This window comes from Rhinolophus sinicus, chromosome 15 (genome assembly GCF_057876585.1).
Source record: "Rhinolophus sinicus isolate RSI-liver-muscle chromosome 15, RSI-T2T, whole genome shotgun sequence".
Classification (NCBI taxonomy): domain Eukaryota; kingdom Metazoa; phylum Chordata; class Mammalia; order Chiroptera; family Rhinolophidae; genus Rhinolophus; species Rhinolophus sinicus.
This window is the reverse complement of record NC_142515.1, coordinates 74,673,437-74,701,311: the sequence shown is the minus strand read 5'-3', so window position 1 is coordinate 74,701,311 and position 27,875 is coordinate 74,673,437. Positions and strand designations below refer to the sequence as shown.

The following is a 27,875-nucleotide window of genomic DNA, read 5'->3' as shown; positions in this document are numbered from 1 at the left end:
GGGGGGGGGGGGGGGGGGAACCAACCTCCCCACCCCCACTCAGGCAGCTCTGCTAGAGGCTTTCCCACTCCTGGCCCCAAGGCCCACTCCCAGCCTTTGTCTCACTAGATCCTCCCTGGAAGTGCCTTCACATCACCGGTCACCCACAGCCCTCTCAGCTCGCATGCTGCAGGAGGGCCCCTCTCAGTAGGCTGCCCACTCATCTGGCTGGAGAGTCTGGTCGCCCCTCCCTTCTAAACACCCTGCACCCCAACCCTCCAGCCCTAGCAGGAGCCTCAACCCGACCTTACAGTAATTAGGCACCTACTGTGTGCCAGAACCAACCCTACTGGGTTCACTCGCTCACAGCCCTGGGCCCCTGGGCACCCCAGGGAGCTGACCCTGCCTTGCCCAGACCCTGCCCCGCCCCATCCCGGCCTCGGGTGCTTCCCAGACAGTGAATAATGCGGCAGGAGCGCCTGGAGTGGGGCTGGCTGGAACAGCGGGCAAATGCTGGGGGAGGGGGGCCTCCCGGAAGGCTCTGGCCACCCTAGTTACCGCATCCATGACCCTGCGGCGTGGGGTCCCTCGAGTGCCCCAGAGGCTACGCGGTGCCCGCACCGGGCTGGGGGGCTACCGCTGATCCCCATCAATCAGGCCAGGGACTGAGGCGTGGCCAGCGCAGGGGGGAGGGGCTTATGAGGGAGAGACCCACTGAAAGACATCGAGACGCGGATAGAGACCAACAGGGCGCGGGCTGTAAGGCGGTGCCCCTACCCCAGCTATTTTTAGCCCCCGCGAATCCTCCAAGCCCGGAAGTAACCTCAACCCTCCTGCCCAGGACCCCGCACACTGGGGTGTCCTGTGCCGCTGGCGACTTGGCAGCCCCAGGGTCCTCCGTGGGCCCGCCCCCGCCGTGACTCAGTTTACCCAGGAGTCCAGGAGTCTGGGTCGCCCTGCTCCGCCTGCTTTCCGGCCAGGACTAGAACAGCCCATCCATTCATCATCATCTTCATCATCGCCAGGTGAAGACACAGCTGGCCAGGTTAGGGGCGGGGTCTGAGAGTGGGCAGGTGTTGCTAGGGTGTTTCCTGCGGTCACCTGCCCTGCTGTGGGTATGTCTCCCTGGGCAGTGACAGCAGCCAGGTGCTGGGTGTCCTGGGACATTGGTGAGACCGGGTCTGTGCCTAGGATGTGGCATTGCGCTCTGCTGCCTGCCTGGGTCGTGTGTGGTCATGTGTGGCGGTACCCCAGTGTAGCTGAGAAAGTTTGTATGTGGGTTTCCCTGTGTCTGTGCGAGGCCACTCAGGGTGCTGTGGTGCTCGTAGGGTGCCAAAGCGCTGGGTGTGGCTGGGGCAAGTGTGTGTGTGTGCGCGTGCACATGCACACGTGCACATGTGTATGTGCACAATGACGGGTGGGTCCTTATGATCACTGTAATTCTTGTGTCCATCATTAACCACCAGCCATGGCCTGGGTCCCAGCCCCTCCTCACACCCACCTTCTCGTGTGGCCCTCCTGGCAGCCTCAACTGGAGAGCACTGGGAGGACGCCCATTGAACAGATAAGGAAACTGAGGCTCAGAGGGACCATATGAGGCTCGGCTCCAACCTAACCAGGCTGCCTGTGGAGCCCCTGCTCTGCACCCTCCGGGGTGGGGGCCTGGTTAGTGTCACAAACAGGAAAAGGTCCCGGAAACTGAGCATTGTGGTGAGGGGAGGCGTGGCGGGCCTGGGGACTGAGAGTCCATGTGCGCGTGCGCACGGGGGTGGGGGGGGGCGCACGGGCGCGGAGGCAGTCGCCTTGGATGTGGGAGAACACATCAGGCCTGGGCTGGGGCTGATGTGGTGTGTGTGTGTGTGTGTGTGTGTGTGTGTGTGTGTGTGTGTGTGTCTGTGTGTCTGTGTGTGTCTGTGTGTGTCTGTGTGTGTCGCGCACGCATGAATGTGCACACACAAGAGTAGAGGCGGTCCCCACGGAGGTACCAGCGTACATCAGGCCTTGACCGGGACTGACTGCTGCAGGGATGGACCTGGGCTCTGCACTTGCATGCCAAAGGGCGTCTTGGGACTCCTGGACTGTCTGCAGTTAGAGGACAGGAAATGTTGGAAACACGCTGAGAGGCAGGGCTGGGCTAGGTCAGGCAGGATATCAGGGCTCCTGCCTGGCTGCCCCCTACCCCCCCACACCTGGCCACGAGATACACTGTGAACACAGCCAGGAGCAGAAAGGGCATACCAGGCAGGGGGCACAGCTGAGGCAAAGGCTCCTGGCAGGAGTAAGTCAGGCCTGGGAAGACTAGCCAGAATGCCAGCAGGAGAGTCGGTGTTCCTGCCATTTCACAGAGTGGGGAAACTGAGGCTCGGCAAGGTTGAGCCCCCAGCTTGGCAGTGGCAGATCAGGGAGCTTGTCTGAGGTCAGCATCACCCCTGGGGAAGGCTGGGTGGGTCCCAGGCATGGGGACAGGCAGGCTTGGCAGGCCAGGGGGTGAGGTGGGGTGTAGAGTGGGAGAGGGAATAGTTGAGAAGCGGATGGCTTGCTGGGGCGGGGAGGAGGAAAGTGGGGTAGTCGATGATGGACGATCAGTCAGAGGAGGGGCCTGGAGCTTGGGAACCAAAGAATCACATTCCACTGGGGGCCTGGCTGATGCCAGTGCCCAGGCCCCAGACACAGGGATGGATGGAAACCCCACCAGCCTCAGCGACGTGAGATGAGAGAAAACCAATTGTCCAGGCTCCAATAAGGAGCCAGTTGCTGAGACAGAGATTTCTGGAACCCAGGACCCAGCCAACCTCCTATCAAAGTTCTGGAACCTCAGCCCCTTGGAATTCTAGACTCTGGAGGCTTTCCAGTTTCCAGAACTGGGAACTCATTCAAATTCCAGAAGCCTGGACCTTCAAAGTCCAAAACTTCCACTCTTGGGTCATGGAATCCTGGGTTTGTCCAGCAAATCTGGGGTGAGAACCTGGAGTCCATGCCTCCCATGAGGAACAGAGAGGGAGATGGATTCCCCCAGTGGCCACACAGCACCACTTCAATGGTTCCTTGCAGGGTAGGAGGCCTGCCAGCCCCCCTGGCCAATGTCGGAAGGGAAGGGGAGGACTTGCCAGGTGCCCCTACTGGCCCGCTTGCCTGGGGAACTTGAGATGGCCACTATCACCTGAACCCGTGGGGTGGGGGGTGGGGCGGAGGTACTGGAAACCACAGGCTGTGGCCAGAGGGAGTTGTGCCAGTTTCCAGCCTCCCCCAGACCATAGGCTCGGGGTCACAAGTTTGTTCCCAGACTTGGGGAGCGTGAGGTAGTCTCAGGGATGTGTGTACCCGGGTGCGTGAGTGGTGTAGGAGCTCCTGCAGGAGGGTGGGGACCAAGGAACTAAGACCCAGGAGGGGCTGACGGTCACTCGATGCAGAGGCCAGGGCAGTGGCTGCAGGCGCAGCCTAAGTCCCCAAGAATGTTCAGAAACGGCGCATACCAGCTCTCGAGGGAGGGAGCGCCATTTCTCAGGAGAAATTCAAGTGCAGGCCAAATCTGAGATGGCAAGGAGGACGCCCCTAGCCCGCAGTGGAGGTCTAAGGTCACCAGTCACTGTGGAAAGCAGCCCGTCCACCCACCCCACCTTCCTGGGCCTCTGTTTCTCCACTGGAGGCCCCGTTCCCACCAAAGTGGTGGTGGCTTTGGCCCTGAGCCTGGGAGGGAAGCTCAGGGCAGCTGTCAGGAGCTGGATAATTTATGAGACTAGATAAGGAGTTGTGGAGCCAAGGGGCCAGGCCAAGGCGCCAATTATGGAGATGGGGAATGAGGGCTGGCAGCTACCCGCTGGACACATTTGCACGAACTGAGCACCCACAATGTCCTAAGTCCTGTACCCAGATGAACTCATTCCCACCATGAGCCCCATTTTACAAGAAGGGAAACTGAGGCTCGGAGTGGGGATATGAGGAGCCCAATAGCAGTGAGAGGATACATGCAAATCCAGTATTTGAATCTGGTCTGACCAACTTTTTAGAAAATTCTATCCCAGGCGGCCAGTTTGCTCAGTGGTTAGAGTACAGTGCTCATAACACCAAGGTCGCTGGTTCAATTCCCACATGGGCCAGTGAGCTGTGCCCACCACCCCCACAACTAGGTTGAAAAAAAAAACGACTTGACATAGAGCTAATAGGTCCTAGAAAAACGCACTGTTCCCCAATATTCCCCAATAAAAAACTTTTTTTTTTAAAGAAAAAAGAAAATTCTATCCCTCCTTAAAGAAAATTCCAATGATTGCAAATGCCCACACCCACCTGGCATCAGCTTCTGTCTGATGAGCAGACTTTTGAATCACTTACACACATGTATATGTAATGAGACTGGAGTTTAAACCTCAGATCAGCTCTGGCCAGGCTGCATGACCTTGGACAAGTTAGTTAACCTCTCTGTGCCACAGTTTGCACCTGGTTCCTCCATCCCTCCCACAGTCCCGCCTCCCCAACTTTGCCCACTCTGATCCCTCCACCAGGTACACCCTCACTGCCAACACAAGCATGACTTGTGGTGTGTGCCCAGGGCAGAAGGCTGGTACCCAGGTGCTAGCCCCGTCTCCCCGGGCAATCTTTTGTCCTCTCTGGTGTGTCCTTTTTGAGATCTGAGAGCTGCTTTTTATATTTTATTTTTTAACTTTTGTTTATTTTTAAGTGTGTTTTTCCAGGACCCATCAGCTCCAAGTCAAGCAGTTGTTTCAATTTAGTTGTGGAGGGCGCAGCTCACAGTGGCCCATGTGGGGATCGAACTGGCAACCTTGTTGCTAAAAGCACCTGAGCTCTAACCAGCTGAGCTAACTGGCCACCCCTGATAGCTGCTTTTTGAATGATCTCATTTTATTGCTATTTGACATCCGCATATCTGGCCAATTTGTCCACACTTGTGTCACCCAGGCCCAGATGTTTGTCTGGTTTTCTCCACCAGCCCCACGTGGGGTGACGGGTCCTCCTGGTGCTGGTTATAGTCTGTACTGGGGGAACCTGTTGCTCCAAATGAGCTGTTTTTTGTTCCCAGAATGACTGGATCTCTGGGTTTATTTCTTATTATAAAAGCGATGCCATGAAAATGAGGGGGAAAAGAATCCACATGACTTTAAAATGTGTGAGGAAGAATCTCCCTAAAACACCAATGGCTGGGACTTGTCCTCATGCTTTTAAAGAGAAATTGTGACCTATGAGGCTGACCTCAGGGCCAGTGCAAAAGCCAACGACCTCTGGCCAACAGCCAGCTGTCCTCCCCACCCTGGACACATCCTGTCTTACAGCAGCTGCAATCTGTCCTGGATGCTGTGGTCCCGCCAAAGGCTTGAATAGGAGACCAGCCCAGAAACAGAAGCTCAGAAAGAAAAAATTGCTTGTCTGGGGTCGCGCAGTGGGAGCCAGGGCTGGAGTTCAAAGCCAGGGCTGGAGTTCAAAGCTAGGGCTTCTCAGCCCATCTCTGTGACCCAGCAGATACTAACTGGTGTCCTCCAAGGGTCCCATAGGAGACAGCACTGGTCCTCACCCGTGAGGGTCACTGAGTTTGGGGCAGGACAGAGCTGGAGGCAGTAATAATAGTAAAACTTATGACTGCAGAGTGAGATAAGTCAGGAAAGGCTTCCTTAAGAAGGGAGTATTTGAGTTGGGGCATTGAAGGTTGTATAGGAGTTCACCAGGGCCATTCAGATTAAAATGCAGAACTAATCATCAGAAAATTTTTCTCTTCACTCCTGCCAGGTGTGCCTGAGCCAGTGCCAGCCCACCCCACCTACAGTCTCAGCCCGATGAGGTGCTGACCCTTCCCACCGCACTCTAGCGCCATGTGGCACAATGGCAGCTCTCTGCGGCCCTGTTTCCGGCCAACAAACATTACGCTGGAGGATCGGCGCCTGATCGCCTCTCCCTGGTTCGCGGCCTCCTTTTGCCTGGTGGGCCTGGCCTCCAACCTGCTGGCCCTGAGCGTGCTGGCAAGGGCCAGGCAGGGCAGCTCGCACTCGCGCTCTTCCTTCCTCACCTTCCTCTGCGGCCTGGTCCTCACCGACTTCATGGGGCTGCTGATCACGGGTGCCATTGTGGTGTCCCAGCACGCTGTCCTCTTCGACTGGCGTGCCGTGGACCCCAGCTGCCGTCTCTGCCGCTTCTTCGGCGTCGTCATGGTCTTCTTCGGCCTGTGCCCACTGCTGCTGGGAGCCGCCATGGCCTCAGAACGCTACCTGGGCATCACGCGGCCCTTCTCGCGCCCGGCGTCCACCTCACAGCGCCGTGCCTGGGCCACCGTGGGGCTGGTATGGGCCACCGCACTGGCACTGGGCCTGCTGCCTCTGCTGGGCGTGGGCCGCTACACCATGCAGTACCCGGGCTCCTGGTGCTTCCTCACGCTGGGCCCCGAGCCCGGGGACGTGGCCTTTGGCCTGCTGTTCTCGCTCCTCGGCAGCTTCTCGGTGGGTTTGTCCTTCCTGCTCAACACGATCAGCGTGGCCACTCTGTGCCATGTCTACCACGGGCAGGAGGCCGCCCAGCAACGCCCACGGGACTGCGAGGTCGAGATGATGGCTCAGCTCATGGGCATCATGGTGGTGGCCAGCGTCTGCTGGATGCCACTGCTGGTGAGTGGCGGGTACAGGGTCTGCCGGAGGTTCCTGCCACCCTTGGTGACCAGGCCTTGGTTCATTCAGAATGGATTTAAAGCCTCAGGTCTCACCTACCCAAGAAAATGTGGGCACACATCCCACTGTTCAAGTGTTCTCTTCCTTGAGGAGCTCGTGAGCAAGATGCAGAAAACCCCGAAACTGGGGGCGAGACTGGGTCTGCCTTGTCCATTGCAGGTCCAAAGCCTCGCCCAGCACACAGTAGGACTCAGGAAGTCATTTTAATAGAATTTTAATATAATAATTTGTTTTAATCTAATACATTTACTACAATATGAGTTATAATTATATTTTACATAATATAGTTTTTAATTATAAAATATAATACATATTATAATTGTGTTGCATTATAATTAATAATTTTATCAATTACTATGTAATATATAATTACATGTTATATATAACTGTTAAATGCTACATAATATATAACTATTATAATTAACAATATATTAATTTTTAGATAATTATATTCTGTTATATAATCATTTTGTAAATATTATATCACATGTTATGTAATATTAAATATAGAATCCAATACTTAGTAAACTATATGAAAATAATTTATTCTAGAATTTAATAGAAAAATTATTTAATATACAACTATTTGTCATAAATATGTTATATAACATAAATTTTAATACAACATACAATCCTTTAAAATGAAATATAAAAATTATTTCATATACAATTTATACTATAGTTGTATTATATTATAAAATGTTTATAAGATATAAGATGCTTAATAGAATAACAACTCTGGCCTTAACAGTAATTCTGTTTGCACCTGCAAGTATTCTTTTCCACCATGTTTAATCGTACTCAGGAGAGGAGCAGGAAAAGTCTGCTGTTTTGCAGCCACATCAACTAAAGCGCAGAAAGGTCTGGCAGCTCTCCCAAGGTCACACAGCAAAGCAGTGACAGAATTGGCACTTGATCTCAGGGACCCCGGGAGTTGGTAGAGGGGCTGGGCTGGCAGCCGGCCTGACTCCTGGCTAACCACTCTGGCTCTCTGCAGGTCTTCATCGCCCAGACGGTGCTGCGGAGCCCGCCAGCCATGAGCCCCTCTGGGCAGCTGTCCCGAGCCACCGAGCAAGAGCTGCTCATTTACCTGCGCGTGGCCACATGGAACCAGATCCTGGACCCGTGGGTGTACATCTTGTTCCGCCGAGCCGTGATCCGGCGTCTCCACCCTCGCCTAAGCACACGGCCCAGGTCGCTCTCCCTGCAGCCCCAGCTCACCCGGAGGCCCACCATGGCATAGGGCCAGAGGTGGACATTGATTGGTGTGGCTCTGAAAGGACAGCCAGACAGAACATCCTGCCCGCGTGTCCCCCATTCAACCTCGGTCCTCCCTGATGGTCATATCGACCCATTCTGAAGTCCAGGAGCCGGGAGTGGCGGATAGACACAGAGTTTGAGTGGCAGAACCATGATCTGTCTTCCATCAACCCTGGGGACCACCCCCAACTCTTTCCTGATCCCCTTTCCAAGGCCTGTCCTCTCTCAGCCCCCCTCCCAACCCCAGGAAGGGGGAGTGGGCACGTAGGGAGAGTGTCTGACAGCAATTAGACTTGTAAGCCTCCCTTCCAGAAGTCCTCAGGAAATGGAGGATTCTGACCCCTGAATATGACTGACTCTCTGGGGTACAGTTGATCCCCTTTGACACCCTAACCTGAGAAGGCTCTGTCTAGAAAAGATTGAATGTGAACACAAAGGACACCCCGTCTCTTGCCAAGACATATCTCCACCTGGCTTTATTTTCCTTTGGCGTCGTCATCAGTCATTGAAGTTTGGTGCATCAGATTGCTATCAATGGTGTGGCAGCTGAGAGTGAGAGCAGGTGGGGCTGTGAGGGAAGGGCAGAGAGGACAAGGCGGGCTTCTGGCTCCTCTCCCCACCTCCTTTACTGAGTCTTTACCAAGCACTTTACAGGTCAGATCTCCTGGAATCCTCCCTACAGCCCCTACAGAGTGTTCTGGTATTAAACCCAGATGAGGAAAAGAAGGAGAGACACACACAAAACCACAGAGTAACACCTGCTTCGTCCGCTCCAGATGAGTCACTCTCTCATAAGCTTATTCAGCCATTCATCTGCTCAACAGTCAGACTCCCAATGCCTTGAACAAACAGCACCAGGCCAATAGTCGGTGCTCAATAAAGATCCACTGAATGGACGAACGACTGAGCTTTTGAGGCGCGCTATGTATATTCAAGTACATGATCACATGCACAGTGAGTACTTACAAAGCACCTGGCACACAGTAGGGACTTAAGAAGCCAGCGTTGTCATAGCCTCCCAGGCCCTTCCTCTGCTCTTCCCCAAACTGCCCCCAAAACAACACACCTGGCTGCAGGGGTGGGAGGTGCCTTTATTCCCCACGAGCCCTCGAGGTACATGAAGAACAAACCATCCCCTGACCCCCCTCTTTCCCCTCCACAGACATGGGATCTGCTTACACCTCCCAGAGCCTGGTCCAGTGAAACTGAAGCCCCTGTTTCCACTCTTCCTCCCCCTGCCTGTAGGGGAATGAGGTCACCTGCTGCTTCTGGAGGACCTGGGCTGAGCAGGGCAGGAAAGGGAATGGGGTCCACAGGGGCCAAAACTATGTCACTCCCAAGCTACAACCCCCCATGATGGGGGAGGGGCTCTGATACTCATGGAGCAGTCCCCAACTCCCTGAGCATGGGGGAGGTGGCAGGCCCCTGAGCTGGAGGTTCCGGGGGCTGGGGCTGCAGGAGGGCCACCCTGGAGGCAGAACTAGGGATGACAGATATGGAGGGTGGGGTGGACTTACAGGGCCCCATCTGGGGCTTGGGGAAAAGGGCTGGTTTCTGGGGAGCTGAAGGCACCTGTGGCTGTGGGGCCAGGTGGGAAGTTGGTGAGCCTCGGCCCAGGCCAATGTTGGCCTGGGTTCCATGTACCAGATCATGGGGCTGGGGCTGGGGCTGAGGTACTTTGCTAGGAACTGGAGTCAGGGCTCTGGGTGGTGGGCCTGGGGGCTGAGGTCGGGCTTGGGGAGTGGAATCAGGCCGGGTTCTAGGATCAAGGCCGGGGGTCTGTGGGCGAAGCCCATTTCTAAAGCTAAGCTGGATTCTTGAGCTGGTTTGGTTTCTGGAGCTGGATTGGGGTTCAGAAACAGGCTGGGTTCTGGAACTACAGTGGACTCCAGAGCTGGGCTGAGTTCTTGAACTGCTCTGGAATTCAGAACTGGGCTGGGTTTCAGAGCTGAGTTGGGCTCCAGAGCTGGGCTGAATTCTTGAACTGGCCTGGGTTCCAGAGCTGGGCTGGATCTCAGAGCTGGGCTGGGCTCCAGAGCTGGGATGGGTCTCAGAGGGGGGCTGGGCTCCAGAGCTGGGATGGGTCTCAGAGACAAACTGGGTTCCAAAACTGGTCTGGGTTCTGAAACTGGTTTGGGTTCTAGAAATAGGCTGGGTTCTGGAACTAGACTGCATTCTTGAACTGGCTTGAGTCCCAGAGCTGGGCTGGGTCTCAGAGCTGAACTGAATCCTGGTACTAAACAGGGTTCTGGAGCTGAGCTGGGGTCCAGAGCTGGGTTGAATTCTTGCACTGTTCTGGATCCCAGAGCTGGGCTGGGTCTCAGAACGGAGCTGGGTTCCAGAACTGGACTGGGTTCTGAAGTTGGGTTGGGTTCCAGAAACAGGCTGGGTTCTAGAACTAAGGTGGTTTCCAGAGCTGGGCTGTATTCTTGAACTGGTCTGGATTTCAGAGTTGGGTTGAGTCTCAGAGTTGAACCGAATCCTGGAGCTGAGCTGGGCTCTAGAGGTGAGCTGAGTTCCAGAGCTAGTCTGCTTCCCAAAGTCTGGCTCAGTACCAGAGCTGCCTTGGGTTGTGGCCTGGAGCTGGTCTCTAGAGCTTGGCAGGGTTTCAGAGATGAGCTGAGTCCCAGAGATTGATTGAGCTATGCAGGGATGGGTTGTGGAGCTGGGCCTGCTCTTGGAGTGAGACAGTGTTGTGGTGCTTAGGTCTGTTGTTACATTGGTTTGGATCCCAGGACTAGATTGGATTCCAGAGTTTAACTGGATTCTGGAACTCAACTGGGTCTCAGCAACTGACTGGGTTTTGGAGCTGGATGGGATTTCAGAGCCAGTCTGTGCTCCAGAACTGAGCTGAATTCTGGGCCTGGGTAGGGTGCCTGAGCTGGACTGAGGTCTGGAAATTGGCCAAGCCTTGAAGTTGGTCTGGGTCTTAGAGTCAGATGGCATTGTAAAGCTGGTCTGCTTACTGCAGTGAGAGCGGGACTCAGTGTCAAGCTGAGCTCTGGAGGCAGGCCTAGCCTCAGAGATGGGTGGTGTTTCAGAGCTTGTCTGGATTCTGGAGATGGGTCTGGTTGTAGCAGAAGGCTGGGATCTAGATCTGGGGTCAGTCTCTGAGCTGGACTCCTCACTGGAGCTGGATTGGGCCCCAGAATGGGGGTGGATACTTGAGTGCAGCGGGGATTTAGAGTACGGTTGGGTTCTGGATCTGGACTGAGGTGCTGCATACATCTGGGTTCCTGAGCTGGTCTGGGTTTGTAAATAGGGTTGAGTTTGGGAGCCGTCTTTGAATCCTGAGCTGACATGGCTTTTGTAGCTGGGCTGCTTCTTGAGTCTCACCTGGGTTTCACAACTAACTGGTGTTCCTGAGCTAGACCGGGTGTCCAGGTATGGCTGTGCAATGGAGCTGTCTTGAGTTCCAGAGTCAGGTCGAGTTTTATGGCCGGGTTTGTTCATAGAGCTGGGCTGGCTTCCAGAACTGGGATTGATCTCTAAGCTGGGCTGGGTCTTAAAACTTGTCTGGGTTCCAGAACTGAACTTGGTGCCAGAGCTTGGCTTGGCCTCAGAGCTGTCCTGGGTTCTAGAGGAGGGCTGGGTTTTGGAACTCGGCTGAGCTCTGGAGCTGGGTTGGGTCTCAGAACCAGACGAGGTTCTAGAGATGAACTTAGTCTCAGAGCTGGTCTGGGGTCTAGAACAGGGCTTGGTCTCAGAACTGAGCTTGGTTCTAGAACAGGGCTTTGTCTCAGAGCTGGGCTTGGTCTTGGAACTGGTATGGATTCTAGAGGTGAATTTGGTTTCAGAGCTAGCCTGGGTTCTAGAGCTGGGTTGGGTCTCAGAACCAGGTGAGGTTCTAGAGATGAACTTGGCCTCAGAGCTGGCTTGGAGTCTAGAGTAGGGCTTGGTCTCAGAGCTGGGCTTGGTCTCAGAACTGGTATAGGTTCTAGAGATGACCTGGGTCTCAGAGCCGGCCTGGGCTCTAGAGGAGGGCTGGGTCTCAGATCTGGGCTGGGCTCTGGAGCAGGGCTGGGCTTCGGGAACCGGCCGGCAGGGCTGGGGAAGGGGACTGGCCTCCGGGCTGGGGCTGCGCTCGGCCCCAGGACAGACTAGCCACAGGCCTCCCTGGCCTCGCCGATGGCGGCCCACACCTCCACCACAAACTCGTCCGGAAAGGCGAACTCGCCCAAGACGGAGTCTAAGTGGCGCGCAAACTCCTGAACGCTCGTCGTCTTCTTGGATGTCTCCACCATGGTGGATGCTGCCAGAGCGGGAGGGGAAGTGGGTAAGGGTGCTCTTGGGGCCCCATCTTCCCCTTGGGACTCCCTACCTCCTCCCTGTGGGCTTGCCTCCCCCCAGGGTCCACCCGGCTTACCCTGGCCCCTTACCCAGCTCTGGGTCCCGAATGCCCATGTAACTCTCTAGCAGGTCATCCACCCTCCGAGATGCCTCCTCCTCAAATTCACTGGGCTGGGTGTGTAGGGGGACAAAGCAGAGGGTCAGAATCTCGGCTGTCCTCCAGCCCATCCCCTTCCTGGGCTCACCCCCTGGGTGAGAGCAGGCTGAGACCTCACGTGTCAATGCTTCTGTACAACCACTATTGCCCTGCCTCACCACGGAGACCCATTTTGCAGATGGAGAAATTGAAGCTGGGTGAAGGAGAAGGTCTTACCTAAGGTCACAGTGACTTAGCAGCAGAGCTCTAGGTGCAAGAGCCCCTGAAGACCCCCTTGCCCTTCACTCACCACTTCCTCTACTGTGGCGGCCCCCCCAGAACGAAGTCGTAGGGTCTCCCGCCCGCTGGTCACTTTTGCTTCCACGGGGCATTTGCTGCTCCGGCTCCTCTGGCCAATCATATCTGGAGGGGACAGTGTGGGGGAGGGGCATGTGTTCTGGGTGGATCCACTCTTTGTAAATACTGGGAAGCCACCAGCTGAGACTTTCCAGAACCTTCTTATCCTTCAAAGGCCTCCTTATGTCTATGGGTATATCTTTAGAGACTTTGCTTGAAATCCTATCTTCCCCCAAATTTCCCTCCTCGTCTTAAAGTGACTCTCTAGAAGGGACTTGAGACCCTCCTGTGGCCAGAAGGTTGCCCTACGACTGGTTGTTCCTAACTTTTAGGAATGGCCTTCAGAGTTCATTGCCATGAAACAGAGTATATCTAGAATCCCATCCTGTCCCACTCTCCTTGGGGTCTTTCTCCAGATATACCAGGGCACTTCTAGAACTTCTTGTTCTAGAACAGTGCTGCTCAAAGTGTCAGTCCACGATGAGAGAAGAAGGCTGTGCCAGAATGGAATGAACATACACCATCCTTTCTTGAGTAGGTCTAGCCATGAAAAAAAGTCTGCTCAACAAACCAGGGTAATCACCGCTCTAGACCGGGGGTTCTCAAGCCGGTGGTAGCAGAGGCGTGATTGTCCTTAAGGGGACATTGACAATATCTGAGGCATTTTTGGTTGTCACAACTTGGGGGAGCCACTGACATCTGTTGGGTCAAAGCCAGAGGTGCTGCTTAACACCCTACAGTGCCCAAGATGTGCCCACCACAGTGATCTGGCCCCCCAACGTCAATAGTACTGAGGTTAAGAAGCCCACTTCTAGGGCAAGCTCCTTATCTCATCCATGGACCAACTGCAGACTTCTCTTTGAAAAGCACCATTCTAGAACTCACTTTGAAACCATTCTTCAGGTGGCTGGAGCGCCGGTCTCCTAACAACGCCGAGGTTGCCGGGTTTATTCTCACATGGGCCAATGAGCTGCGCCCCCTACAGCTAAGATTGTGAACAACAGCTCCCCCTGGAGCTGGGCTGCGGTGAGCTGCCTCAGCCAGGGGGAGCGCAAGGCTCATAACGCCAGCATGGGCCGGGGAGCTGTGTCCTATACAACTAGACTGCGAAACAACAGCTTGAATCGGAGTTGGGAGGGTTGGGGTGGGGGTGGGGGTGGGGGTGGGGGTGGGGGAGGCGGAAGAAGGAAAAAAAAGAAAAGAAAACCATTCTCTGGAACTCACTGTAGCCTCAAAGCAGTCCTTTAAGATCTCCCAGCCAGGTGACAAAATAGATCTGGACACCTCCTCTTTCCTGATCTTCCCAAACTTCCCCCTATGTCCCTCCACCCCAGACACACTGACACAGTGCCAGAAGCTCATCAGAGGCATCTAGAACCTTCTGTCCCATCCCATCTTCCCACCCTCACCCTTCCTGGACATGCAGATAACCCATTCCCGGATGAGCGCCCCCCACCAGACAGGTGGCCCTCACCAAAGGCTCTCTTGGGCTGCACCAGGCGCAGGGTGAAGGGCTGGGACTTGGGCAGCTCACGGAGCATCTTGGCGACTTCGTAGTGGCGGCAGCCGACGATGGAGTGGTCGTTGATGGCTTCGATGCTATCGCCCACGCACACAGCCTCAATTCTGTTGATGATGCTGCCCTCCTTGATCCTCTGCAGGGACTCAAAGTCACTTGCGGGACAACCCCTTCCCTGGTCTCCAGAGCCCACTTAAACCAGTTCACCGAGCAGTCGGGGAGTCCCCTCCTCCCACCCCCGCAGGCACCTTGATGAAGGCGTAGCCGGCCCCGTTGTCCGTGATGGTCAGCCCCAGGGCGTCCTCCGTCTTCGTTACCTCCACCTCCTTGGTCTCACCGCGCACATGCGCAAAGATAAAGTCCTCCAGCCCTATCTGGCCTCCCAGGAGTTTCTGCATGTCCACTTTGTGGCTATTTAGGGTGCAGAATAAGATCTGTCCCGAGGGGAGGGGGAGTCTAGTATTAATGACAGCGCTCATCCCCCACTGTCTGCGCAGGACCACCAGCCAATGGGCTCAGTGTCCTGATAGGGAAACCGAGACACAAAGAGGCATAAAACTGGCCCAGTCACCTGGCCACCAGGATCCCACCCATGGGACCCTCAGAATGGGGTGAGGGGAGAGAAAGAGATTGGGGCCCCTAGAATGGGGAGCAGGGTGAGGAGTCTTTGGGCAGGAAGAGACCCCCTCTCTCCAGCCCCGCAGGTTTCCAATTTTAACCCTTTGGTGAGGTGACCCCCAGACCATCTTTTTTCAGGCCTTTCTGTATGTGCTGGCGCCCCCTGGGGGCTGCGAAGCGCACCGCTCTGCAGCCCAGCTCCTGACCCCGACAGCCTCCCGCGTCTCGTCTGGAGGGGGGCTGCCTGGAATACTAGGCCCCAGCCGCGCCCAGGAACCACAGAGGCGTTTACCTGAGGGCTGGGATCCACCCTAGCTGGGTGGGTGGAGTGAGTTCCAGAACATTTAGGGACCCACTAAGCTTAAAACCTGCTCATCTTTTGTGCAAAGGGTTCATCCCCAGGGTATGGGCACCTCTGGATCTGAGAAGCAGGTCTCTGAGATCCGGAGATCGGGTTCCCTCCATCCAGGAATGGGGGATCCGAGGCCCACAGATCAGGGGTCCAAGCTCCACCCCTACCCCTGGTCAGCCCAGTCGGTCGCTGGGGGTCCAGGGCCCTCACCTCGGTGGGCGCGATCCCAAATGCTTCAGCGATCTTGGCATAGAGCTCGCGGACGTTGGTGAAGCCCTCGATCTTGCCGGTGGGGCTGCCGTGCGCCAGCTGCGTGCGGAAGACGAGGCGCGGCCGGGCGCGGGGCGCGGCCGGGGGCTCCGAGGGCGAGGGCGGGGGCGCAGGCGGGCGCGGGGCCTCGGCCCCCCGGGCCTCGCGGGCCGCCGCGCTCTCCATGGCCGGAGGAGCTCGGCCACCAGGGCCACCTCCTCCGCCGCCGCTGGATCCACTGTTTCCTGCAGCCTCCCCTCCCCCGGCCCAGGGCGCGACAGCCGAGCCGCCGGTGTAAGGGGATCCGGGAACACGAGCCGCCCAGGAAGGCGACACCGTGGGGTGTAGAGGGGGAGCTGGGCCCCAGCTGTTCGGGCCCTGCCAGAGCCAGCTGCACGCTCCCGGGGGACGCCGGGCGGTCCGCAGGGGCCTGAGTAGCGGCCCAGGAAAAACACGGATCACAAATAAGGACTGGGACAGCTGAGTGCGCCAGAGCGCTCACTCTCTGCAAGGCGCGCTAATTTAATCCTGCAACGGCCCAAGGAGGTGGGAGGAGGGTCATCCTAGTATATCCTAAACCACATCCTGTCCCATCTCTGCCCACAGCGCTGCAAGTCTCCCACCTCCCTCAGAATGAAAGCTCAAATCCTCCCCACAGCCTACACTACCCTGCAGGACCTACCCTGTCCCCTCCCTGCCCTCACTTCCTCAGTCTCTTCCTGGCTCACTCTGCTCCAGCCACAGGAGAGCTCCTCTCTGTTCCAACATGCCAGACATGGTCCTGTCCCAGGGCCTTTGCACCTGCTGTGTCCTTTGCCTGGAACACCTCTCAGTTCTCTATGTGGTTCCTTCCCTCACTTCCCTCAGCTCTTTGTTCAAATGTCACCTCCTCTCACCACCTCGTCTCTCTTCCCAGCTTTCTTTTTCTCCCTAGCATTGAGCATCACCCGACATATCAGGTATTTTACTAATTTCGTGTCCCATCTGTCTCCCCAATTGGAATGTCCGCTCCTGGAGGGCAGGGGTTCTGGTCTCCCCCCTGACCCCTGCTGCTCAGTGCCTGGCACACAGGGGGTGCTCAGGACATCTTTGGTGAAGGAATAGATCCCCAGGTTACAAATGAAGAAAGACGCTCTGGCATCAGGAGGCGTCTGCAAGAATCCCCTTGGAATACAACACTAGGCATCAGGAATGTTGGCTCAATCAACAACAGTGGAATGCCATAAAGCAGTGTAAAAGAGGGGTCTCCAACCTTGGAAGAATCTCAGAAACCAGACATTGATGGAAAAAGGCAAGTTGCAGGCTTTGGCTGATGTAAGAAAACTTATGTCAAGTTAAAACCCTGCAAAACATGACACTAGTGGACGGACAACATGGACGGACTTTGAACACAGGGTACTCAATGAGAGAAGCTGGACACACAAGGCCTCAGTGTGTGATTCCATGTATGTGAAATGTCCAGAACAGGCATATCCACACAGACAGGAAATGGATTCGTAGTTGCCTGGGGCTGGGAGAGGGTAGGTCTGGGATCCCCAGCAGGGGCATCTTGGGGGCCCTGGGCACATCTTCTGGTCCATTCCCCAACAAAAAGCATAGTCACAAGCGTTAAGTTCAAATTCAACTTTTTTTTTTAATTTAAAACGTCAGATTAAGTGGTGGCAAAGGGGCTGCCTCCACAAGCGTCCCTCGGCTGGACAGGATGGTCAGTACCAGCACCCCCATCCTGGGGTGCAGGAATTTGAGAGTGACAAGCAGAGGGCCCTGACCAAGTTTGAGAGTGTGTCCCGCAGAGTGCCTGCCTGTGTGGGGCACTTGTGGTCAGCACCTTCAGGGAGTCCCGCCCAGTGTGTCGTGTGGGTTTGCTGTCCTGTGTCCTGGGGCGGGTCTTGGAGAGCTGGTGTAGCCTGTGTCACCCTCCCCACACCAGGTGTGTGAGCTGCTGAGTCCCTGTGTCCTGGGTTATGCTGCTCACGGGTGGTGTTCCCGTGTCCCTGGACCGTGATGTACCCTGTGAGGTCGTGGGGTTCTATGTTCGTGGTGCATGGCGGGTGACTTCTCTGGGTTCCAGGTACTGGGGAGGCTGAAAGCTAAAGGGATGCTACAGAAATTTAATTTTAGGGGGGCTGGAGCCCCCAAGGTGCAGGATCAGGCCTGGCCCCAAAGGGTAGACCCCCACCCCTCCTCCAATGGGTGGGGGTGAGGGAGGGGCCATGACCAGAGCTTGGTCTTCTCTGGATCCTCAGGGTGGCCAATGCCCTCATAGGTGCTCACTGCGACAGGACAAAGGGGAGTTCTGATGGGGGACCCCATCATCTCTCAGCCCCCACTCCCATCCTGGGAGAGCCACCCATCCTCAGTTCCTTCACACAGATGTGACGATGTGGGGACCAAAGTTGATCCCATCAAACCTCGACAGCCAGAAGTTACCCAGAATAACCCACCAAGAAGCTTTGGGGAAGTTTTAGTCAAAGGGAGTGGCTCTCACTGGTTAAGGCGGACTGGTAGTGTTAACACAATTCAAGACCTGATCAGCACCCGCCCAGTGGTCCCACCATCACCCACGTATGTGTCAAATAAGTCCCACCTGGTAAATCTCGCATGGGCAGGACCCTTGAAACACGATCTAGCTGCTGGATCCCACCCCGCTGTGCCCACAGACCCGGGAACCCCACGGGAGGGCGAAATGCAGGCATTTCCGCAGAGGCCCGCCAAGGCAGGTCTAACCTGAGGCTGTCCCCCATGCAGGGTCACCCCACCTAGGCTGAGTGGGCCGGGCAGACCAGCCTGTGCACACACCTGGGGACCTGGGCTAGGATCTCTTTGATACGAACGATGAGCTTCTCATGCTGGGCAGGGTCACGCTCGATGGCACCGTGCAGCCGGGCCATGTAGAAATCCACCGTGCTGAGAGTGGGCGTCTCGCCCGTGCCTGGAGATTGCAGGGGACCGGTCAGACGAGCCCAGCGCGGGAGGCACCGCGGTTTGGACTCTACAGGAACAGAGGTCTGAGGGTAAGGGCAGGGTCCTGGGGAGGGGGCTCTTGGCACTTGTCGAGGGGGCCGGGTGGTCAGGGCATCTGAACTGGAAAAAATGAACGTCAGCTGTGGGTGGGGGTAAGGTGTTAGTTGGCGGAGGCGAGGTCCTGGTGGGGGGTACGGGATTTACTGGGGGAGGAGTTAGCCAAGGTCAACTTTAGACACTTGTGAAAGGCAGGGTCGGAGGGGATTGCAGCAGGCGGGGCCCGAAAGTGAGGGCGGGCCTGGCGCTGGCAGGGGTCAAGGAGGGCGGGGCAGCCGCGCTTAGAGCTAGTAGGGGTTAGGGGAGCGGCCGGGGGCGGGGCAACCACCAGGTAGGCGCAAGCCAGACTCTGGGTCGTTAAGGGGTCATAGGGAACTGGGCTCGGGTGGTCAGAGGTGGGGTTAGCGGGGTGGTCAGAGGTGGGGTTAGCGGGGTGGTCTGGGGAGAAGCAGGGGTTTATGGAGGGAGGCCGGGTCTGTGGGTAGGGACTCGTGGGGCAGGGTCATAGAGATAACTCGCTAGGTCATAGGGCAGGGTAGGCGGAGTCAGCTAGGGCAAGATTCTCCCGGTGAGTCGGAGCCGAGCTCCAGGTAGTTACGGGCGCAGTGGGGGCGGGACTCGGCGGGCGGGGGCGGGGCTTCCGCACCCGGCACTGGCAGCGAGGCGAAGCTGGCAGTGAGCGCCTGGCGCACGGCCTGGAGCTGCTGCTGCAGCGCCAGCATCCGCCGCTCTTCCAACGCCAGCTCCTGCTCCAGGCGCTCGCGCGCGCTGCTCATGTTCTGCGTGTGCCTCTGCAGCACCGCATTCTGCTCCTCGAAGGCCACGTTCATCTTCCGCAAGCGCCGCAGCTCCGCCTCCCGCGCTGCAGCGAGGAGCTGGGTCAGCCTGGGGTTTCCTCCCCTTCCCTCTGCCGGGCCTTTGCCCTAGCTGTGACCCCTGCCAGGCCTACTGTCTCTGCTCTGCCTCGGGGCTGGGGGAGGAAGAGGGCTCGGCTTTTAGGGGTAAGTTCCCCCCACCCACTGTCTCTGGCCTTGGAGCCAGCCCTCTTTTGGCCCATCCTCTCTCCTAACACCTGCTTCCCCAAGAACCCCTAGTTGGCGCTCACCTTTGTTTTGGTCCAAGAACTCTTCAGTGAAAATGGGGACGTCGAAGGTGGAGAAGCCATCGCAGTCCCCACCCTGGGACAAGACAGGTGGCAATATATTTTTAAGGGGGCGGCCCCCAAGCTTGGGGGGGGGGGTATCTCCTCGAACCACTTAGGTTCAAGTCCGTTCAACATTCCCAGGGCCTCTACTTGCACAGTATGAACAAGGGCGCTCACTTCCTCCCATGAGTGTAGGTCTGGTTCATCCCGAGGGCCTAACCTCCAGACCTCTCACCCAGGTGCTCTCCTTGGAGGAGGGGCACTTACCTTGTGTCCATTCAAGAGAGTATTCATGAGCCCGGAGCCAGAGTCCTCTGGTGGGGGGGAGGGAGGAGGGCAGGGTCAGCCTCCCAGGTCTCCTCTGACCCTGCTTTGCTTTACATGCGCTGTTCCCCCTGCCTGGAACACCCTCTTTCCCCTCCCCCATATGAACCCCTTGGAGGGGGACAGGTTGATCTGCCAGGGTCATCTATCTCAGAGCAGGCACTCAGCTGCTTGGGAGCTGGGGCCCTCCCACCTTTCTTGATCTTCTTTTCCTGGATCTTCTCGGTGCACATCTTGTAGGCTTCCGACTGCTGGTATGCCCGAAGCTCCTTCATGTACTGCTGCTTCTCCCGCTCAGCCTCGTCCAGGTACCGCTGGCAGGTAGCATGAGAAAGCTTGGCCCAGCCTAAGGGCAGGGGAGGCCTCCAAGGCCAGGCCCCCATCTCCATCACTCAGTTTACTGTGCTGCACCTTCCCAGAACTCCCTACTACCCTTCAGACAAAACCCCGCCCTTCAGCCTGTTGCTCATGGCACCTCCTAGCTCCTCACCCCAACACCAGCCTTTATAAATCACCGGTTTGAGTGACTGCACGCCCCACCTCCAGGCTGCCCTCCTGCATCCATTTTGCCTGTTAAAATCCCAATTATGAGGGTGCAAACACGTGGTGGTTTTTGTTACCTTTCCCTTCTGTTTTTGCAATTTTTAAATTACCAGGATTTGAAAATCAGAAGGTTTTACATAAAAATCCAGCCCCCAGCACTACGTCTTTAGACACTGGGTTACCACACTGGTGAAGTTTCACGTCTACTCTCACCTACTGCTACCCTCCCACAACAAGCTGGGGAGGCTTCATGGGTGGTCAGTTCTCTAGGTGGAAGGAAGGACCCTCCACACCCTTTGGGGGCTGTGGCTGCGGGGTTTGTCCGAATGGATGGGGGGAGGTCAGTGATACCGTGTCGGCCCCATCCGCCGCCCCCTGCCGTCCACCTGCTTCTCAGCCGGCTGCAGTTTGCTCCACTCGGCGCCCAGCATCTTGGTGATCTCGGGAAAGGGCAGGTCCGGGTGGCGCGAGCGGATCTGCTCGCGCCGCTCATTCAGGAAGCGCACGTAGCCGGTGACCGGTGCTTTGGGACCGTTCGGCAGGATCTTCTTCCGCTTCTTGCCCTTGGGCCAGCCACGCTTCTTCACCGGCTGCAGAACCGGGCCGCCCCATTGGAAGGGGTCTGGGGCGGGGCTTTGGAAGACGTGGGCGGGGCCTAGCTAGGAGGTAGAACCCGGAAGGCCTGAAGGTGTGGCTAGGATTATGAGGGGATTTAGAGGTACCCTGGACGGGGGTGAGACGATCAGAGGTACTGGGGACACGGGTTCGGGGCTGACTTGTTGTGGGTGTGGCCTCTGTAATATAGGTGTGGCTTGCTCTGTATAAAGGGCCCACCGGACCTGCGGAAGTTGCCTTCCCCGGGAAGGCGAGCAGTGGGAGGAACTGGTATTCGGTAGAGAGCAGGGCCTGAACTAGAGTGGCAGTGGCCTTTGGGGGCGTGGCACCTAGCAGAGGTGGGGTCTCAGTTTCCAGAGAGAAATCTGGGCTGTGGGCGGAGCCACAGCAAATTCAAATCTAGTTCAAGGCGGGGCTTCAAGGCTGTGGTGCGAGACCCAGGGCCTCTCCCACCACAATGCGGGGACTCTCACCTCCTCTTCCTGGGAGCCCTTCTCGCCGGCCCGCGGGCCCTCGCCGCGCTCTTGCTTGACAGAGACCACGAAGCCCCCATGCTGTCCAGGAGCCTTGCCACCCGCCGGCCTGGAGCCATGGGACGCCAGGGTCACTTCCACCCCCCACTCTGACGGCGGATCTGGCAGCAGCGTGGGGGCCTGAGTCCTGAGGGGACGGGTCGGGGCTGGAGCGTTACTAGGGCCAGTAGGGACCCCGGGGAAGGCCTTGAGCCAGGGTGGGGTTAGAAGCCCGTGGGGGCTCTAGGGGAAGACCTGCCCGGGTGGGTGGCGGGGAGTCAAAACCCTGGGGGACGGGTCGAGGAGTTCCGATGGGGTGGACGGGGGCTTAGCTGCAGCCTCGAGTGGGATGAGGGGAGGGGATGTCGCACTCACGCGGCCGCCGCGCCGGGCTGCTTGGAGCCGTGGGACATGGCGGCTCCCGGCCGCACCTGGAACGCAGACGTGTAGCCGAGTGAGGGGCGCCCGAGCCGCCGACCGCGGGGCCCGGCTGGGGAGCCTCGGAATGCCGGGCCCGGAGCGCTTCGGGGGGGCCGGATCCGGGGGCTGGGAGGGCCTCCAGGGCGGGCACCTCAGGGATCCTTTGTTGGGCGAGCGGGCGCCGGCAGGCCCTGGTCCTGCCCCCCTGGCCTGGGACGGTCCCCCACCCGGCCTCGGGACCCCAGTGCTCCCGCCCCCTCGCAGGGCCCCGAGTTCCCCTGTTGTTTTCACCTCCAAAGAAACTTTCCCGGACCTCTCCGGTGCCGCGACGCTCCAACCAACCGCCTCGAGCCCTCCCCTGCCGACCGCCCCGCCCCACTCCGCCCCCGGCATGCTAATGATGGCCTCAGCGAGCGGTCGGATTGGGTGCGCGTGTTCACTGGGACTTGACCATGTAGATGAGGGTCGGCGCGCCGGTCAGCGATTGGCTGGTGCGGCCGCTGAGCCGCGTGGGAGGTGGACAAGGAAGGCTGCGGGCGGTGCGTCAAGTTCGGCTGTGCTCGGCTGCTCTCGGAACCAATCAAAGCGTTTTGAAGCCAAACAGGCGGAGTCTCTTAAAGGGCCAGTAGGCGCGGCGCGGACTCCCTCCGAAGGCGAGACTCCGGCTGCTGCGAGTCCGGAACCTGTAGGGCTGGTTTGGCCCCGCCCCAGTTGCCATGGGGATGGCGGCAGGTTGCTACGGAAAGGGTTAAGGACCTTCGGGGTACCCACCTGCACCAGGGCAAGGTGGAACCGGTTCTTAACTTCCTGAAAATTTGGCGGGGAAGTTTCCCGTTTATTGACGGGACTTACGACCCCCGACGCCCCGCTATGCCTGGCCCTGCTCTGAGCAGGGGCTTCTGGACGCAGGAGCTGTACTCCCTCCTGTGCAATGGGGACATTGCATTGCACGTAGTCCAGGACCAGGACGCTGGGATACTGTGAAGCTGAGACCAGAAGCCAGACTGGAATAATTTGGAAAAAGGTGGTGAGACAGGAAGGCTGGTAGGACCTTACGAAGTTGGAGGGGCAGGAGGCTCTACCGTGTGATCTTGGGTGCCCCAGGCAGCAGCCTGGTTTTTCCATTGCCTGGCCTGGGGTTGCATCTACTTCCAGAATGCCAGGAGCGGTCATTAAGGGCTCACGATAGCCCATTAGATCCTAAATAATCTGCCGACATCACTTTCTGTCCTCATCTCCCTCCACTCTCCCCCTCTTTACTCCACACCCTGTGTTCCTAAAATATGTTCATTTCATTCATTCCCACCTCTGAGCCTTTGCACTCTCTGTTCCCTCCACCCCGTGTGTTCTTTCCCCAGATTATCTTTCTAGCTCACTGCTTGACCTCCTTTAAATCTTGCTCAAATATCACCTCTGAGTGAGGCTTTCCCAGGCTTGTACCCCACCTCATACACCCCGTCTTATGTTTTCTTGCTGTATTCCCAGCACCTAGAATAGTGCCCATAGGAACGCTCGATACATATTCATTATGTATCGAATGATGTAGAATGTATGTATCATTCATTCATCAAATGAATGAATGAATCCTGTACATTTCTAAACAGGCAGATGCAGCGGCTTTGTAAAACAGTGTGACAGCTCCTCAGAAGGTTAAATAAACATGGAGTTACCATGCGATCCACAATTCCACTTCTAAGTATCCACCCAAGATAATTGAAAACACTCATTCACACAGAAACGTGTGCAAGAATGTTCACAGCAGCAGGATTCACAATAGCCAAAAAGAAGAAACAACCCAGATGTCCACCAATCGATTAACAAATAAAGAAAATGTGGTCCAAAAGAATATTATGTAGAACAATATAATATTATTGGCCATAAAAAGAAATAAATTGCTGATTCATGCTACCACAGTGTTGAACCTTGCAACATGATGCTTAGTAAAAGATGCCAGTCACAAAAGGCCACATAAGTGTGTGATTCCATTTATATAAAATATCCAGAACAGGCAAATCCACAGACAGAAAGTGGATTCCTGGTTGCCTGGACATAAATAACTAGTGGGGAGGAGGATGGGCAGTGACTGTAAACAGGGTGAGGTTTCTTTTTGGGTGATCAAAATATTCTAAAATTAGACTGCAGTGATGCTTGCATAACTCTGTAAATATGCTAAAAACTATGGAATTACACACTTCAAATGGGTGCGTTATATGGTGTGCGAATTAAATCTGGCTAAGAGGATAAACATGTCCGGGAATCTTGACAGACCCAGATTCCAGATCCTGCTCTGTTGCTTCTTGGGCTGTGTGATCTCCCACGTCTCCCTTGCCTCTCTCTGCTGGGTTGAAAACAATCAAGGGGAGCCTTGCAAGCTGCAAGAAAGGGGACGATCCGCTCTCTGAGCCCCGCCTCTTTTATTTGATTGACAGGTCTGGTGTTGCCCTAAAAACCGTTTTTTCCATTCCAGGTACCACCCAAGGAATTCAGGGCTTTTCCTGCACATCAAAAAGAAATGAAGCATTTTCAGGTTGATTTTGAAAGTACTTTGTAGCTCTTTGGCATCAAGAAAAATGCCTTGCTACAAGGATATTTTCTAGAAAAAATAAAGGTGGTATTCAGTTCAATTTATGAGATCTATATACACACCCCACCCCACCACCAAGCAGCATTTATGCTATTTGACTTCACACATTTATCTAAAAGCATATCCTTTTTGCCTCAAAATTATAAACCAGTTTTTCTTGGCAACATGAAGCTCTCTCTATCCTCAGCTCTCAGTACAGCCATTTAACCATGGCTGTCTGAAGGTGTACTTTCATGTTAGTTTCTTTGCATTCATTTTCGTGCTTCATTTGGAAATGTTTGTAGTATGAAGGCAGGAGGAGCATCCCAGTTTGTACTCCTAGAAACAGGAGATCCATTTGTACAAAATTAAAGTAGTGTATTAAGGCCACCATAACTCCCCATTATCAGCTTGTTACATTTCTTTTTTAATTCAAATTTATTGAGGTGACCATTGTTAGTAAAATTACACAGATTTTAGGTGTACAATTCTGTATTACATCATCTATAGATCACATTTTGTGTTCACCACCCAGAGTCAGTTCTTCCATCATCATATATTTGACTTGTTACATTTCTTACTAAAACTTTACACACACACACACACACACGCACACACACACGCACACACACACACACAGAGGCTGTTAGTGTCCTCGGGCTGCATGAACAAAGCACCACAAAGTGGGTGGCTTAAACAACAGAAATTTATTGTCTCACAGTTCTGGGGGCCAGAATTCCAAGATCAATGACTTGGCCAGGATTGGTTCCTCCTGAGAGTTGTAAGGGAGAAATTGTTCCATGCTCTCTCCCAGCTTCCAGTGGTTTGCTAGCAACCCCTGGCCTCCCCTGGCTTACAGAAGCGTCACCCCATTTCTCCCTCCGTCGTCACATGATATTCTTCTTGTGTGTGTGAGTCCGTGTCCAAATTTCCCCTTTGTATAAGGACACCAGTCATAGTGCTGGTGACTCAACTAATTACATCTGCAACCACACTGTTTCCAAATAAGGTCATATTCTGAGATCCTGGGGGTCAGGCTTTCTCTTATTAAGTTTTTGGGGGACACAATGCAAAGCAGAACACATGCATACACATGTAACTTAAATATGTGTTTGTATTCCTATAAAAAATATGAAGTCAGATCTTGCTATTGTGATCACACTGCCCTCTTGCTGTAAACATCAATCTGCAATCTGCTGCTTTCATGCTGTAACATTTCTCCCAGTGCCGTTATATGTTAGGCATACAGCAGTACCTCAGGCTCTCTGATGCTGGGTAACATTGTACAGTAGGACTGGACCACCGCCTGTTTAGCAAGTCCTGGCTGATGCTACTTAGGGTCCTTCCCAGTATCACAGCCCCGGGCCACAAACATCCCCAACCTACTGTCTGAGGCCCATGGACTGCTTTTCTAGGGTAGGTACGAAGTCATGAAATTGATGGGTTGTGGCCCTTCCCATTTAAAATTTTTAATGCTTATTTGCCAACATGGGGTGGTTCAACTCTTTCTTCTCCACCCGGAGGAGAAATTAGGGTGCGGGTGGTACTCCCAGGATATCCCAGCCCTCTAGGCGCTTTTTCACAGAGCAAATTTAACAAAAGGGATCACTTTAACCAGTGTTGAAAGGCTGAGAATGTGAAAGGGAAGCACAGGGGTAGCAGCTGCTGGAATGAAGGGGTGTGGGGACAGAGGTCTGAGGCTTCTGAGGAAGGGAACCCCCGCTACTGCTAGACCCTCAGATGCTCAGGGAGGTGGCACTGAACCCCAGCTGTGTGACTTGAGCAACTCACCAAAACTCTGTGTCTTAGTTTACCCCTCTGTGAAGTGGGATAGTAATTATCGTTGAAAGGATTTACTGAGTTTAATTGACGCTTGGCACTCAGAACCAGGCCTAGCCAGTCTGTGCTACACAAGAGTAGCTAATACTACTCTTGTCCACCAAGAATGAAACCCCTGTTGCAGAGAATTTTCTAGTGCTGGGGTTCCACCCAGGGGCCATTCAGCCCTCCAGGGGACACTGGGTGATGTCTAGAGATGTTTTTTTTGGTTGTCACGACTGGGTGGGAGGGATGCTCTGGGCATTGAGTGGGTGGAGGCCAGGGATGTTGCAATGCACAGGCACAGCTGCCCACCACAAAGAATGATCTGGTGCCACATGCCCCCGACTCCAGTCACCTTGTGACCTAAGGGCCTTTCTAAGGAGCCTGGAAACCATCCCTCCCCTTTCCTCCCCCACCCCCTCCTCCACCCTCCACTCCTGGTCATCCTGGGCCTGGGTCAGAGAGAAGATGAAAGGAAACACCCCCACTCCCCTTCCTCCCCCACATCCCTTCCCCCGGTCCGGTCCGGGGCCACCAGGACATCCGATCTCTGGCCAGGGAAGGGGGGACGCAGGTTTGGCGTCAGACAGGCAGCTGAGGACGCTGCTCTGGGGATATCAAAAGCTGTCCGGATCACTCCCGACCCCACGCCTATCAGTCTGTCCTGTTCCCAAATCGGACCCCTTCTTATTCAGGGCACATGTGCTCTCCACTGGTTGCCCAACCTGCAGCTGAGGTCTGTGTTGGAATAAACCGCCCCACCTCCACCCCCATAGGACTTTTTATCTAACCCTCCCACCCTTTCTCTGATCCCTACCTTAACTCCTCGTTGACCTGGGGGTCCTTACTCCTTATCTGTCATTCAGTCACCCTCTGAGTCTCATTTCTTCAGCGACAGCCCTGACCATGGGGGCTTGGAGGGTCCAGCTCTGTCCTCCTCCCTCAGACTAGGGGCTTCAAATCTTCTGGGCTCCAGCATTGCCCAGCATGAGCCCAGATCACTGAATGAATGAGTTCATGAATGACATGACGCAGGGACAGCTCCCTGGCTGGACCCCAGGGTCAAGGGCAGCCTTTTTCCTGCCTTCCCTACAGTTAAGGCCAGGAAATAGCCAGCTCCAATAGGATCGGAACCCAGAGGTGTGTTGGGGCGTCCCCCTCCTGCCTGTGCTGGGTCTGCAGAATAATTCCCTGGGTTCCTGCCTCCTCACAGGAAGCTGATAGAACAGTGAAGAGTGAGCCACTTTGTCCTATTCAGGTGGACCCTCCCCTGTCAGGGAATAAAGAACTCAAAGATATTAGAGGTCACATGTTGCTCAACAAGGGATGTCAGTCTGAACCTTAGTTTTCTTATCTGGAAAATGGACGTGAAGTGGTATAAAATCTCTTAGGGGTATCATGGGAAGAAAGGAGGCAAGGAATGGAAATAAAAAGTTTAGGCTAGTATTTTTAAAAGTCTTTAATTTTTCTTGGAGAAATCTAAAGAG

At 55.4% G+C, this 27,875-nt stretch overlaps 3 protein-coding genes and 1 long non-coding RNA gene across 14 annotated transcripts; 2 read left to right on the top strand and 2 right to left on the bottom strand.

Moving 5' to 3' along the window:
- Positions 1 to 396: 396 nt before the first annotated feature.
- TBXA2R (thromboxane A2 receptor) lies at positions 397 to 8,800 on the top strand. Of its 2 annotated transcripts, none has more exons than XM_019744276.3 (3): positions 397 to 1,024; positions 5,716 to 6,584; positions 7,642 to 8,800. In XM_019744276.3, exons 2-3 carry the CDS (start codon positions 5,799 to 5,801, stop codon positions 7,885 to 7,887), a joined length of 1,032 nt encoding a protein of 343 aa, XP_019599835.1. In that variant the 5' UTR covers positions 397 to 1,024; positions 5,716 to 5,798; the 3' UTR covers positions 7,888 to 8,800. The 2 variants fall into 2 exon arrangements, with proteins under 2 accessions (XP_019599835.1, XP_019599834.1); XM_019744275.3 differs by having other exon boundaries at positions 399 to 1,004.
- A 175-nt stretch (positions 8,801 to 8,975) lies between these two features.
- Positions 8,976 to 16,906, bottom strand: GIPC3 (GIPC PDZ domain containing family member 3). Of its 4 annotated transcripts, none has more exons than XM_074337580.2 (6): positions 15,387 to 16,906; positions 14,455 to 14,640; positions 14,162 to 14,342; positions 12,641 to 12,753; positions 12,271 to 12,365; positions 8,976 to 12,156 (listed from the first exon to the last, which is right to left on the bottom strand). In XM_074337580.2, exons 1-6 carry the CDS (start codon positions 15,609 to 15,611, stop codon positions 9,282 to 9,284), a joined length of 3,675 nt encoding a protein of 1,224 aa, XP_074193681.2. In that variant the 5' UTR covers positions 15,612 to 16,906; the 3' UTR covers positions 8,976 to 9,281. The 4 variants fall into 4 exon arrangements, with proteins under 4 accessions (XP_074193681.2, XP_088648400.1, XP_019599491.2 ...); XM_019743932.3 differs by having other exon boundaries at positions 11,867 to 12,156; positions 12,284 to 12,365; XM_074337582.2 differs by lacking the exon at positions 12,271 to 12,365 and having other exon boundaries at positions 11,945 to 12,156.
- A 132-nt stretch (positions 16,907 to 17,038) lies between these two features.
- Positions 17,039 to 22,394, bottom strand: HMG20B (high mobility group 20B). Of its 7 annotated transcripts, none has more exons than XM_088792276.1 (10): positions 22,296 to 22,394; positions 21,960 to 22,015; positions 21,546 to 21,654; positions 20,844 to 21,116; positions 20,108 to 20,228; positions 19,858 to 19,904; positions 19,552 to 19,624; positions 19,093 to 19,308; positions 18,225 to 18,357; positions 17,039 to 17,698 (listed from the first exon to the last, which is right to left on the bottom strand). In XM_088792276.1, the coding sequence occupies exons 2-10, from the start codon at positions 21,995 to 21,997 to the stop codon at positions 17,686 to 17,688; spliced, it is 1,023 nt and encodes a 340-aa protein (XP_088648402.1). In that variant the 5' UTR covers positions 21,998 to 22,015; positions 22,296 to 22,394; the 3' UTR covers positions 17,039 to 17,685. The 7 variants fall into 7 exon arrangements, with proteins under 7 accessions (XP_088648402.1, XP_019599843.2, XP_019599839.2 ...); XM_019744284.3 differs by having other exon boundaries at positions 20,844 to 21,047; positions 22,296 to 22,393; XM_019744280.3 differs by having other exon boundaries at positions 21,546 to 21,732; positions 22,296 to 22,391.
- Positions 22,395 to 22,396: 2 nt separating this feature from the next.
- On the top strand, positions 22,397 to 24,628 carry LOC148755224 (uncharacterized). The gene is made up of 2 exons (XR_016018987.1): positions 22,397 to 23,028; positions 23,609 to 24,628. It is a non-coding gene; the product is annotated as an uncharacterized LOC148755224 (long non-coding RNA).
- The last annotated feature ends 3,247 nt before the right edge of the window (positions 24,629 to 27,875 follow it).

Coding starts and splice junctions, on each gene's coding strand:
- GIPC3 (XM_074337580.2), bottom strand. CDS start 15,611: ATGGAGAGCGCGGCGGCCCGCGAGGCCCGGGGGGCCGAGGCCCCGCGC. Junction 14,641..15,386: donor TTGGGATCGCGCCCACCGAG/GTGAGGGCCCTG, acceptor CCCTCGGGACAG/ATCTTATTCTGCACCCTAAA. Junction 12,754..14,161: donor GCAGCCCAAGAGAGCCTTTG/GTGAGGGCCACC, acceptor TGTCCCCTCCAG/ATATGATTGGCCAGAGGAGC.
- HMG20B (XM_019744280.3), bottom strand. CDS start 21,997: ATGTCCCACGGCTCCAAGCAGCCCGGCGCGGCGGCCGC. Junction 19,625..19,857: donor CTCTCTTGAATGGACACAAG/GTAAGTGCCCCT, acceptor GTCTTGTCCCAG/GGTGGGGACTGCGATGGCTT. Junction 18,358..19,092: donor CGCCTCGCTGCCAGTGCCGG/GTGCGGAAGCCC, acceptor TGCAATCTCCAG/GCACGGGCGAGACGCCCACT.
- TBXA2R (XM_019744276.3), top strand. CDS start 5,799: ATGTGGCACAATGGCAGCTCTCTGCGGCCCTGTTTCCGGCCAACAAAC. Junction 6,585..7,641: donor TCTGCTGGATGCCACTGCTG/GTGAGTGGCGGG, acceptor GGCTCTCTGCAG/GTCTTCATCGCCCAGACGGT.